This window comes from Netta rufina, assembly GCF_964035555.1.
Source record: "Netta rufina genome assembly, chromosome: 1".
NCBI lineage: Eukaryota > Metazoa > Chordata > Aves > Anseriformes > Anatidae > Netta > Netta rufina.
Window position 1 is genome coordinate 170,684,682 of NC_140123.1, and position 14,340 is coordinate 170,699,021.

At 41.8% G+C, this 14,340-nt stretch overlaps 1 protein-coding gene across 1 annotated transcript in view; it reads right to left on the bottom strand.

Annotated features, from left to right (window-relative positions):
• HMGA2 (high mobility group AT-hook 2) overlaps nucleotides 1-14,082 on the bottom strand; it is a gene marked incomplete at its 5' end in the record, with an annotated part of 109,913 nt that extends 95,831 nt beyond the window's left edge. The window contains 3 exons of the mRNA XM_084290606.1: nucleotides 3,700-3,750; nucleotides 11,290-11,376; nucleotides 13,972-14,082. Coding sequence (XP_084146732.1) covers nucleotides 3,700-3,750; nucleotides 11,290-11,376; nucleotides 13,972-14,082 — 249 coding nt within the window. The remainder of the gene's footprint in view (nucleotides 1-3,699; nucleotides 3,751-11,289; nucleotides 11,377-13,971) is intronic.
• Between the last annotated feature and the right edge of the window lie 258 nt (nucleotides 14,083-14,340).

Genomic DNA, 14,340 nt, shown 5'->3' on the forward strand with positions numbered 1-14,340 from the left:
ATGAAATGAAATATCTTTGACTGTGAGCTCTTTGTATGTGAAGCCACTGACAAAACCCTTTGCTGATTCCACAAGAAGCAGCACTGGATCCCAGTGGAGAAAGCCTGGCACTGATGAAGTCAAGACAAACCTTCCAGTGACTTCTGGGCATGCTCATGAATATGACTTTATACCTATACATAAAATAATTCTGCTAATAAAAAACAGGTTGCTTTACCTGCCTTTTCTGAGCAGCAAAGGCTATTTCTGCACTAGCAAACAACATGGTCCAGCAGCAGAAAACAGGCTGATTCTGAGGACCAAACTCCATAGCAGACACCTTTCAAGAGGTTTTTATTTTGCTTTAGCCTAGTCCTATGGGTTGACTGCCTACTGGACTGTGTTAGGTGTACTATGGGAGCAGGTCTTCCAATTTTGTTTCATTAGAAAGGAATCCAGCCCATGAGCTCTGCAATGCAAACAATACCTGGGGACAGTTAGGAGATCTGTTTTCAAAGCACACTCCCCATTTGACCTAAGATGCTAATGCAGATGCATCCAAAGAGCTTAGAACATGTTCCTGCACTAAAATCTCTAAAATTACAGAGTACCAAGGTCATGAAGAGTTTTACCTCCCTCCCAATTAATAGGACTCACAGCCTTCAATGCATTTCACACATGTGCAGCAACTTACAGTGAAGATGAGTTCTCCAGCAGCAGACACTGTGTTTCTGATTCCAAATATTTTCATTTCCCATCTGTGTGATCCTTATTACCTTCAGGATTTTTATTCAATTAGCCTTTCACATTTGGAAAGCTCTTCTATGTAGCTGAGTATTTTATTTTCAGAAGAGTTTGTCACTCTTTACTGTCTGCTCTACTTACAAGGGTCTACTTTTCCTTGACAGCTTTGCAAAGCACTCTTTATTGCTCTGAAAAAGTCACCGCATGTCTCATACGTCTGCGATAAACTGGGTTCCTTGCCTTCTTCACTAGGGCTCTCCCTCCCCCCTTCCCAGTTTTGTATCAGTCAGGAAGATTTATGTCTCTTCTAAAAAATAATATATAAATAAATAAATACGTTGCGAGTCACAAACATTAAATACTTAATTTGAACCGGCAGAAAGACCAGCTACTGGAATTCTGCAGCAGTCTGTTAGCTCATATGTCTCTGCGTGCGCATACTGAAGGAAACAGCAGAAATAATACTTTACAATTTGATGAACAACATATGACACTGAACCTCCAGACTTGCAAAAAAGGGTTACAAACTTAGGAAAATACCTGCCAGGCAGAATTCTGCCCTCTCCAAGAAAAAGAAAATCCGAACAGTCCTTACTTTAACTGAAAAAGAACTGTTATCATCAAGGTTATACAGAAATAAAATGGGATTAAGGAAGAAAATAATCATTAAGGACTTCAGTGAAGTTTGGGTGATAAAACAGAACGTTTTCTGAATACATGAGACAGAGGATGGTACTGTGCCATCTGCTTTTAGATAGAATCGTTCTTTGATTTCACTTATAAACTTACAGTTGGCACCATAGTGGCTTGTAATAATTTAACTGTATTTCTGGAGCATAGTATCACTCTCCATTTCACCATGCGGAGAGAAAGAACCCTGAATCTAATTTAAACTGGAAAGGGAGAAGAAAGAGAGAAAAAAAAGGCACACTTGGTTTCGTAGTCTACAAAATTATCTCAATGCAAGCTGCAGATATGAGTATTATCTCTGAAAACCACAAGAAGCAATCACACCACTGGAAGAAGCAAATAAAAAGACCATGCTTCCAACAGACACAACAGGAAAGCAATAAGGACTTTGAGAATACGCCTTAGTTTCAAAGAAATGAGTGCAACTCTTGTAAGTATGGGTCTCATAAAAAGTAATGCGTATGCCTACTAAATAGCCAATAATTCCCATTTCTGTGAATCAGATTCTTCATCCCAAACTAGCCCATATTGAAATTAATGCTTCCCTGATACTGCCTATTCTTTCTTCCCCATAAAGATACAAAAATAAAAGGGAAACATGCTAACCTAAACACGCCACAATTGTTATACTTAGCCCCTTCCACTGAAAACTCACCTTAATTTCTGACTACGAGCACTTGGGAGATAAAACCTTTTAACATTTCACACTGCTATGTTTCCCCTTTTTGCAAAGCTATTCAGCCATCCCTATTCAACCATCATGCATTTCTAATTCAGTGGAGATGGCTTGCCTGTTATAAATTACTCTCATAAAACAGCTATTTCTGCTGCTTCCCCTGGGACTGCACCCAAGGTGAGGATCAAGCCAGCACCACTTAGCATCCACATGTGCAAGCTCCAAACCGAACGGGAGGAAGCAGGCAGTAACTAATCTATGTTTTACTGCACTTGGCATTTGACTGCTGCAAGCCACCTTTGGGAACATCACCAGCACAGGTAGGTTTGAGGAAGCCACCTTGTTTCATAATGCCAAGGAGCTGCTTCATGTACCTGAAATCTGCCTAAAAACTACAAGCACAAACAACACATCTGGTATGGATGGGTCTGTTTTCTCTGCTGAACTACAGAGGTGTCCTGGGGTACTTTATCTCTGGACAACACTACAAAACTAGTTCTTAACATGACTGTTAGAGCCCTCTCTCCTCTGTTTAGCTGTTGATACTCTGGAGAATGTCAGCTGCAGTTTTAATGACCTTCTGGTGCCAGTTGAGCCTTCAGAAGCATACACGTTGACAGCAGTGTTAACATCCATCCAAAAGAACTGAACAGAGGAGGGGAAAAATGACAGGACTGGAAAACTGAGATGGGGACAGAAGGATTCAAAAAAGAAGTTTAGAGAAGAAGGTTTTCCACAAAAAGGAACAAGTAACTACAGAAGGGAAATCAGAAATGTAAACTTATGACGGAGCAAATGGCCACAACCTTCCACACAATCTAATTTTTCAAGTGGTATCCTCACCTCCTCTGAAAATGTATTTCTGCATGAAATACATACACACGAGAGGTAGACATCAGTGACAACACGGCATTGCAGGTACCTGAGACTGAGATCTTTCCACAGCCAAAGAATCAAAATACATTTGTCCGTGGCCACATCTACAGAGTAAGTGGCCAGGAAAAGAGGAAACTTTGAATGAAACATATCACTGTCACTATGATTATATGAAGCACAGATGGCCAAGAACAAAAGAGCTTAATTCTAAGTGCAGATATCCTGCTGTTCATTTCTGCTCTTTCTCACCAGATTTAAGGAAAATACACCGTATTTCCAGGGAATGTGGGGCAAAGACGTTTTGATTTTTTAAACATTACCTTGTACAAACTACATCTGAATGTTATCACCTCTTTTAATCACCTTCTGATGTCTGATAGTGCCCCTTTAACCTTTGTTACTCCATTACTGAACAAGTTATCTCATTGTTACTCTTTTTTGGAGGAAGAGTTGTGCCCCTTTCCATGCTGATAAGAGACACATAAATATTCACTCCCGACAAACATTCAATAGTAAAGTGTCTTGAGCAAACTACCAGAGTCTAAAGGTAGGAAGCTGTGGTTAACTTCTCTGCTATCTTAACCCTTTAGTCAATCCACCAGAACAAACAGACACAGAAGATGGATGCTCTTTTCACAAACAAAGCAGAAATAATTGTTCCCTTAGAGAATGGATTTTATAACATGCTTTATAACACAGAAAATAAATCAAATGATTAGAAGTGAAATATCTACCCATTTTCTGGGCCGCCCTCTGGGTCGCTTTTCACCAGTGGCTTCTGCTTTCTGTAAAGGGAAAAGAAACACAACATGTTTTATACCCCAGCATTGTTTAACAGCCTTGGTTAACTAGGAACTCCTTTCCTGTAACATTATCCATAAGTATATCTCTAGGGTGGCACCAAGCCTCCCCCTTGCTCTATGGGTTTTCTGTCAGAAGGTGATAACGTTCTTTTGTTCTGCCATTTCCAAGCCCATGTGAATGCCTTCACCTGCACCCAAGGGTGCCCCCAGCCCTGGTTCACAGAGGATTGGGACCTGCAGAACCCCAACAGCATCACCTCTAGCCTTTCATAGGCTGCCAGGCATCACCTGAAGGTAGTATGTTAAACACACAGCCCATTTCAAGCCTGAAAAAAAGCAATTTATAGCAGCCACAATTCTTTCTTTTCGTCTCATGATGTTCATGCATGAATTGTGTTCGGACAGACTTCCACCAGGAACGTGACACTGGGAGGTAACTCCTCTACTTCACGTGAGCTTTTCCAGGTAGACATGCATCCTTAAGCTCTAAGCAAACATATCACCGCTCCAAAACAGACCTTCCCTTTCAAGGTTTAAGGAAACAGCATGGAAGCTGCCCTAGAAGTAACAGTGATATTTATGTAAGCCCAACAGTTGGTCCTGGAGCTCAGCTTAAAGGAAATTTGGGTTCTGCTATCAGCCTTTTCCACAAACTCAGTGGGTGACACTGTGGATAGCACTGCTTGCTCGCTATAGGAAACTACTTACAGGCCTCAAAATGAGAACTGCAAGTTATTTTCTCTAGATGGGCTCTGCCCATGCACACACCTTGTCAGGTAAATAATCCTGTCTCACTGAGGGTGATCAAGATTTTGCCACCAGCTTCGGTGAGAGCAGGACTTCTGCTGCATAAGAAGTCCCTAAGAGTGAACACTTCTAGCATGCACTCTGTAAACGTGCTCCCAAATTTCCATGAGCTGTTTTGCTTCAAGTTAACTGTATGCATATTTGATTTGCCCTCAGAAATCAACTGTCTCATTAAATAAATCACTCGCCGATCAATCTCTGTAATGGACACTGTCACCTAATGCTAGGCAAAGCAGATCCCTCTGCAAGAGAACCTGAGACGAGGAAGCAGAGGAGGAATCTCTACAAAAAAAAAAATGTACCACAAGTTAAATGCAATTACTCTGAAATAAGTATCTCACCAAGAAGAAAGCTGTGAAAAATAAAATTCACACTCCTAAAGGGCAAAATTATCACTCAGACTTGTTAAAAGAGTAAACTTGCTCTTTAATCGTTTATACCAGAGTTACATGTAAGGTGAAACCCTCTTATGAGAATACTTGTTAAAGTGCATTTGCTACATACCGGAGCTGTCTATTTCAGAGTTTTGGTGCCTTTTAAAGTGTTCATTTTTTCCAACCTTATTACTTGAAGGATGCAAAAAACGTGTTTAGTTTTGAAAATTTATTTTTGTGTGTGTGTGTCCCATTTATGTTTATTTCTCAAAACAGGGGACGTAAGCCTAGAAAAAAAGATGAGCTAAAATTGTTCTTAACAAATCTGCACCTGACACGTTGTGAAAGGATAAACACCATTTATTTTCTTCTGTATTCACTGAAAGACCCTTCACCAAAGCCTAACTTTTTGGAAACTGAACCCACTTTGCTCTACCAATTAACACTACCCAAAGGTTGACAAGAGCTGTAAGCTTAACCAGGGCACTCAACGCTGCCTGATGGGCTAGGGGAGCTGAGCAAAACCCCTGACAGGCTGGGGGAGCTGAGCAAAACCCCATGCCACCGTCTACCCTGCAGCACAGCACGGGGGTGCCAGGAGCTGCTCCAGCCACCGGTGGTGCCTGTCCCCTGCAGCGGGGACCCTTTGCACTGAATGGCGCTGTATCCCTGCTGCATGTGATTTCCACCTCATGTCAGAAGAAAAACATTTCCAGAGTCCTTATCAAAACCAAACCTTTCCCAGAGGTGAGCTGAGCAAACAGCGGGCCATGCTAGATACTATGTTCTGGTACAGGGCAATTCTGTAAGTAAATAGGAGGGTTTCCATAGACTAAACTGCAGAAAGTGAGCGACGGGAACCTCCCGAGTGGATGTTTTTATCTCCATTCTGAGGGAAGGGAAAGACAAAACACTCCTGGAACAACCATGAAGGAGTAGTGGCAGTCCAGCGGTGATAATAAAGGTGTGAAGTTTAGGAAAATATTCCCCCCTCTTCCCATCTGGACTTTTTATTTTTTATTTTAGTTTGAATTCTGCAAACCTAACCCGTATTTTCTCCCACAAGGCTGTCTTTTAATGTCAGTGTATGAAGAAAGGTTTTATTGCATATCAGACAAATAATTCAATGTTTCTCCATATCATTTTCGAGTAATTAATAAGCATAGGAATACGTAAGTGCTAAAGCTTTGCTTTTCCTCTTAAATAGGTATTTACATAATCTAAACCATGCTAGTCCGTTGACTCTTTGCTTTAGTTGAAGTGTTGCCTCTGAAGCTAGGAATAAATCCAGGGAGAGCCTCAAGCCACCCAAAGATCACAAGGATCCCTATTTGGGCAGCAAGATGCAAGTGCTCTCAGCCACCTTACCCACAGCAGCCTGTAATAGCTTAGTCAGAAAGGAAGCTGCTGCCTTAATCCTCTAAAGCACTCTCTGAAATTGAGATGTGTTTGGTCAGGCTTTTCTGAGCGTTCGGTGCTGCGCTAGGAGACATCCTCTTGTTCTGGACAGCTGAGACACAAAACCACCCAACTTAAAGAAGGGCTGGGGCCATAATCAAACCCAAGTTTATGATACTTCATGGAAAAATATGAAATTTCTTAAAACCACTCACATAAACATTTCATTGTTGCTGTGTCACGTTTTAGGAACAGAACTGGATTTACTTGTTCTTCGGCACAGGAAATGGTATTTTTGCCCTGGGTGAGAAAGATGGCCACTCCAACCACTGCCATGTCATTAACCTGTCTCCAGACAGATCTGCAACTCATCCAAGCCCTCTACCATGAGGCCACCAAAACCTGCTTCCAAATGGCTGCTGTCACCCTCCATGGTATCCGACCGCCCAGCATCCCTGCATCTCCCCGCTGCCTAACTGGGCCAAGCCCAAGCAGGATCTGAGGCTGTACTACTGAAGGCAATTAACAAGACAAGACAGGTATAAATAATTGAACGTGCTCTTCAGATATCTATCTATTGTCAAGGAAAATTGCGAATGCAACAGAATCCAAATTTTAGGAACTCTAGCCACTGTGCAAAATGATCTGAAAACCTCAGATAAAATGTGCCAGCGCTGAGGTCTGGTGGAACAACTGCTAGGTCCCAGCATGAGGACCACTGCTGCAAAACCATGCCAACGGAGCTTGTGCAGGGAAGTATCCCTCTCCCACAAAAAAAAAAAAAAAAAAAAAAAGTTCTTTTTGCTCTTCATTTTTCTTTCTTAGAAGAAACTTAAGCATTGGCTGGATACAAATATATCACACTTTTCACGTCATGCTTTACCCCTTTTAACTCTAAATGGGAGTCAGTCTTCTCCTGCTTTACCCATCTTGCTCAAAACATTTGTGGTCATTTGTGGTCCCTTACTCTTTAGGTACAACAACCATACTACAATCCCTTGATAAATCTGAACTTGTGTTCCCTTTAAGTCTTTTATGACTGGTGCTGGTGAGAATGAATGAAGCATGGAGAAGCCAAATAGATTTTCATGAACCAATTTAGGGCAGAGTCCTGGTCACGTGCACTTTTTTTTTTTTTTTTTTTTTTTTTTTTTTTTTTTTACCTTTGGACTGCTTAACTCAGGGACATGGTTTTCTACATACCAAACTCTGGCCATGTAGTGAGGAAACAGTAGTAAGTGTCACCACAGAGAGACTCCACAAGTTCTGGAGAATGGTATTTCAAGATCTAGAGGTACCATTAGTTAAGTTCACTACATGAATAACTACAACAAAAGCCACAACATTTAAACTGAAGGCGAATTTTACAAAAAAGACTTTATTTTTGGATATTCCTGGGATATCCCATTGACATTTTCTTTTGAAACAAACACACAGTAGTTACTATCCCCCTACCTTTTTTTTTTTTTTTTTGGACCCAACAATTGTGTTTCTTCCTTCCAAACAGGAGAGCATTTATACAGTATTACAGTATTTTTCTTAAGCCCAGATACAGGAGCTAAACAAAGAGAAGCCCCTGAATGCTTAAGGGAAATGTGATGGGCTGGGAACACAACTCAGCCTCACAAATAAAATTCAAGCACACAACACCCAGGAAACTAGAAAGGAACATCCTTACTATGATCCTTCCACAAAAACTCAAGTTACTCATTAGAAAAAAGAGAAAAAAAAAAAAAAAGCTTCCTTTTTTGCTAATTTTTTACAAATATTTTAAATGAATAACAGAATGACTTGTTTGAAGACACAGACTTGAATAACAGTCTGATTGGGGAGACTCAAGTACAAGGCGATAAGAGCCTTTTTGTGTCTCTCTTCTCATCTGCTAACATGTTGTGTTCGTTCTGTTCGTGAAAATTAAACAATTGAGAAATTATTTGTTTTTCCATAAAATGCATTTTACCCTTTGTGTGACATAAGTTAGGTATGTGTGATATGCAAACCTTTTTTTTTTTTAAATCATGTATTACCTAAAATTAGAGTAATTGCCACATTATTAGCTATCCAATTGGTCTTGCAACATTCTGTATGCATTGTCAAGTTTCACATTGCTAATTTCCTAACAAGCACAGTTTGTTTTCAGATGCCCCAAGGCCAGTTTACTAAGACCAAACACAAGCTCTGAAAGCTAAAGGAAAAAAAAAAAATTAAAAAAAAGTCCTATGAACCAAGAAATTTTAAATCCACAACACAATCAGCTTCTAGGGTAAAAGTGTCCCTCAACTGATTTAAGGGCATTTGCTTTTTGAAGCACAACAAAACAAAGCCCCAGCACTCGAGTATTTTTAACTGACTGCCAGTTTGTGCAATGCATTTTTAATTGTGATGTGTAATGGTTTGCAAGAGAACACCCCATCAATTAATCACGAGTGCCTTCTCATGTCTGCTCGGTGGGTGCTAGTGGCGTGCGTTTATCTTACATGTTGTGAACACTACAGAACATTTCAATGAGCTCACTTTGAAAAACACAGGCCACACACTATTCTGCAGAAATTCCAGCAATTTCCAGTTGCATGTATAGGACCCATGTTCACAGGCACAGGGTCTGAAGTGAAGTTAGCCCACTTCTGTTTCTGAGAGTTGAGACAGGGGATAGAAAGCCTTAAATAAATATATGTGTGTCTATGGATGTGTAAATATGTTTATCACAAAATCAAACATATAGATCACTCTCTTAAGAGGTGATACCCTCATCAGCAAATGAAGCTTTCTGTGTCAAAAAAAAAAAAAAGTGTCAAAACCTTTCCATCCTTATTACTGGTAGAAAAACTATCAAAATTGGTATTAGATGCTTTGAGATGTCTGGTGAGAAGCTGAACCATTTTAGAGAGGGTTAATTATCTATTTGGAAAAAGAGCTAAAATATTTATCAGAAATGTGATCACTTACTTTTTTTTCTAAGAAGGCTTTATCACTGTTTTATGTTTTAGGAGATTTATCAAACATTTACATATTTTATCTATAAACCTAGAAACAAATAAAAGTTGTAATTACATACCCCTCAAAGATTTTTTAATGCTGAAAAGACATATGGTCTTTGGTCAATTTTTTATAATATCAACACCCGAAAAAAGTTTGCTTTAATTAGGGCAGTAACTTGATGCATTCTGAAAATCAAAACGTTACAATGAAATTGCTCAGTTCATAAATTAGATTAAAAAAAAACAACTGTATGTACCAGAATCATCTGGAAAGCTCTTGAATTGATATGCCTACGTATGTATGAAAGATTTTAAGTTATTTTCCATTAAAACTGATTTTCAAATCACTCATACAAGTGAAATAATGTTAATATTTCTTTTAGAAATATCTTTTGAAAACACATTTCTATGAATTACTTAAAATTTAATCTTATTACAAATATTTCTCCTAGGAAAGCCAACACTCCTAAGAGTAATATTTAAAATACTAAAGCTCACATTTGGACTTACTAGACTAATAAAAAACTGCTCTCTCCCTTTTGAAGAGTGAAATTTAAACTTTTTTAAAGTGAATCTGAGGAGCATTTTTATTATATAAAGAAAAAAAAATCAACATTTTAAGCTCACTAGGTTGCAGCGTGGCTTTGATATATTTTAAATACTTAACTTGTAAAGCATTTTTACTAATTCATGAACTTCTTGACAGAATATACCATTTTTTCCAGCTTAGAATGTAAAAAAACTATTTTAAATTTGAAGGGAGTTGGAAAACGTCCCTCAAACAAATGCTGAAAACACTTATAACAAAACAGACATGAAATCACAGTCACCCCCTAATAATTTAATATTTATCAGGAGTTGCTATAGTAATTTATAACACTGAAAACTATCAAACTTAATATGGTCAGGACCATAGGCATACTGAAAAATGAACCAGAATTAGATGAGACTACAAATAACTTCCACACAGATTTTGTCAAATATCTACTTAAAAGACACTGATACACTTAAACAGTACAGTTCACTACCAGATTTTGCAAGCTTTTGTTTCCAATTTAGTACCTGTAAATTAATGCTAACTGCTGTGTAACCATCAACATAAACAAAACTCCAGTTTTTCTTTCCAAGCCTATACACAACTATTTATCTTCACTAAAATAATTCATGCAGCAAGGTATTATCTGCCTTGATAGCACAGTCTTCTGACGCTGAGCTTTCCCAAGTTCCAATAAAATTAAGGCATGTTTTCACATTATATTTGTGATCTGAAGTCCATGCACTAAGTGGAAGGACTCCAGTGAGCTTGTACTATAGCTGGATGCATTCAGAGCCACCATAACACAAGTTTGCTCCCATCCCCAAACAGAAGTAGTGGTTCAGAAGACAAATAGCACTTCAAGTAAAAAACTCTTTGAAAGTGATTGCTAAACAAGATATGGTAGGCTTTTACTGTAACTCACAGTTTACTTTACCATCACATTTTAAAGCTGTAAATTTCAATATATGCACTTATTTCCATCAACACATAATTGGATTTTCTTCTAATTAACCTGTTTGACAAAACATTTAGCTTTAATACACAGATTTGGTCTGTAGTAATAACGTCTGCAAGTGGGTAAGAAATTAATCTTCCTCTTTCAAAAACCTTAATCAAGCAAATAATATCCCTAATATTGATCTCCTCACTAGGTACAGGAGATCTCAGTAAATGCATCAAATGCACTACGTTATTTCACTAATCTGGATGCTATTCAAAAAGCAAGCTGCCCTTATGGGTTCTGTGCCTAGGGTCGTCCTGCAGCATGTTATTTCCAATCTTACAAATGCAAAATACATGCTCTATGATGTAGCTGCCATTATTGAAAGGGTCCCAGCCCCACAGTTCACAGCCTAAATGACTGGCTCTTTTGCTACCAGTTGATGAAAAAACAGCATTAGGAACTCTCTTTCTTTAATAAACTCACCTTCTGGGCTGCTTTAGAGGGACTCTTGTTTTTGCTTCCTTTGGGTCTTCCTCTTGGTCTTTTAGGAGATGGTTCACCAGTTGGTTCCTAAATACAGGAAAACATGCTATTGTGGCAAGAAGCTACAGCTAACCAAGAAGAACTGAATGATAAATTACTGAGCAGAAAACCGAGCAGTTACTTAAAGAACGTGAATTAACAGTATAAATAAATGCAACCATATTTAAAATGTAACTTGAAAAATTAAACAACTCAAAGTGAAGAAAAAATGCATTTAACATAATAAGAGAGTTTAACTTTCCTTGTAATTGCATACAAAAAAAAAAAAACAAGAATAAAGAGTCTGCATACTCTAGCAAGTTAGTTATATGGGAAAACACATTTTTAAAAGAAGATGGCCATAGTTTCCCTCATGCAAGAATGATTATTTCAAAATTAATACGGTTATCCATTTAATGTCAATTGCATTTCATTATAACAAGATAGAGTTATCATATGCAGTTACTAGCACACGCTATTGAAAAAAAAAAAAAACAAAACACAAAACAATGCTAACTACTGGAAAAGTTGAAAGTAAGCTTAAGACTATTTTCTCTCTCAAGGGTACAAATAATTTGGGGGGATTTTTTCTGCAGTTCTGAGCTCTGCATTACATTCACACCTATTGCAAACAGAATTGATCCGAGTAAAATGCAAACGCTGAAGTTTCTTGAAATGGAGCACTAGCAAGCCAAAAAAAACCCGAGGACGTAAAATATCTGAAACAATAACAACAACAACAACAAAAATCTAAAATGACTGGGCAGAAGCAATGATTGTTTTCGGAGTTTTGTTAACTAACTCCTCTGGCTGACAGCAAACAACCAGTCCTTAAAAATGCCTATGAATTACTACGAGCTCGGACTCCAAATATTTATTCAGCTAATCACAAATACTATAAAACTCTTCAAGCCTTCAATATCATACATTTCCCTCGGACTACGGGAGGTGGCAAATCTAATTCAATGCGGTTTGTTAACTTAGACCAGCTTAAAACCCTTCAGCTTTTCAGCTTTTCCACTCCCGGGGAGGCTCAGGGTGCAGGCTCAGGCTGGGGAGGCTGCAGAGGGGCTCAGGCACCGCACAGCTGGGCTGAGCACGGCTAAGGAGACGCGGCTTGCTTTCTCTGCCATACATTCAAATGAAAAAAAAAAAAAAAAAAAAGGAAAAGGGGTGGAGGGGGGAGAAGGGAAAAAAATGGGGAGTGAAGGGGGGGGAGGAAAGGGTGCTGGGCTGATGCTGGGCACGGAGCCGCGGGCGGGTAGTGAGTGGCACTGAGGGCAGAGCGGGAAAAGCAGGGGCTCCACTCGCACGGCTTTCCAAAAAATAAGAATAATTAAAAAACAATAATAATTTTTACTTTCTGTTAAATTTGCTGGAGCACACCGGGGGCTCGGCACCGGCTTGCTCCCGGCCCGGGGCTCAGCTCCTCGGCTCGCTGGGTGCCCCCGAAGCCTCTCGCAGGCTCTCGGGGCTTGGAGCTGATGCTGAATGAATGGGGCGAGAGGTTTTAAAGCTCCGCGGAAGCTTGGCTTTTAAATGCGGCTCCCCGGGCGGCCCTACTACTTCCAGCCGCGACTTCCGAGGCAGGGAAAGGGCCGCGGGGAGCCCCGGGCAGCCCCCGAGGAGCCCCGAGAGCCGGGAGCGGCTGTGCCGGGCGGTGCGACAGCGGCACTCGGGAGGGATGGGGTGGGATGGGGTGGGATGGGACGGGACGGGACGGGACGGGATGGGATGGGGAGGCGGGGGGGGATAATGCGCGAATCTGGCAACCTTAGCGCGGATTGAGGTCTGGCGAGTCAGAGAGGAGCCCTGCGAGTCCCCTTCGGGGCCCCGGGGGGAGCCGGGCGCCGTCCCCGCGCCTCGACCTGCCTGGGAAAGCGGCGCAGCCGAGGCAAAAGGTGTTGCAAATGCAGGGCAAGCCCCCTCCGGCTGCCTCCCCCACCTCCGTCGGCAACGGGGGCACCTCTCTGCAGACGATGACGGGGGTGAGGGAGGAGGTGGGGAAGGGGGGGACGCCAGGAAAAAAAAAAAAAAAAAAAGAGAGAGAGAGAAAAGAAAAGGGAAAAAAAAAAAAAAAAAGCCAACCCTATGCGACTTTCTAGACACCCTCCTCTCCCCCAACCCCAGGATCTAGGGGCAGTCAGGGGCTGGGCTGGTCAAGCTCGGAGGCGGCAGCAGCCCCGGTGGGACCCGACACACGCACACACACACACAGCACACACACAGCGCGCACACACACACACAGGCTCACACTCACACACACACACTCACACACACACACGCTGAGACGTTGCGAGGGCTCGCAGAGGAGGGAGCCCGGGCGAGCCCCGTTTCCCCCCGCTCGCCGCTTTCGCAATTTCAAACCCAGCTCGAAAGGAGCCAGCGAGCGCTGGTTGGTCGGAGCCTCGCCGCTCCATGTTCCCCGTCCCCATTGAAAAGCCCCGGCTCGCCGCCCGCACAATAGCGAAAGCCCCGGGCGGGCTCCGCGGCCCCGCCGCCCGCCCCGAGCCGCCGCCGGGCGCTGCCCGCCCCGCCGGGAGCCCCCGCGCCCCGTCCCCGGCCGCCTGCACCAATACGTACATGGTTACATGCCTACAACACTACAGATCTGCGGCTCTACGCCTCTACGCGAATACTGACTTGTGGTTGCTTCCTGGGTCTGCCTCGTCCTCTCTTCTGAGGCTCTGCGGTTGCAGGTTGCTCCTGGGCAGCAGTGGAAGGCTGACCGGGTCCCTCACCTTGTGCACTCATCGTGACTTCTGCCGCTCAGCTTTGAACCGGGTCTCTCCAAAGCACCTTGGAACGGGGGGGAATCAAAAGGAGCTCTTGCTGCTTTTGCTGCTCGCTGCCACCACCACACCGGACGTCCTGGTGCTGCCAAAAAGGAGAAGAGAAGGGGAGGAGGAGGAGGAGGAGGTGATGGTGGTAGTGGTGCTGGTGGTGGTGGGAGAGGAGGGGGAATGGAGCTCTCCTACAATTTAGGAATGGTTAGTAACATGAAGCAATTCA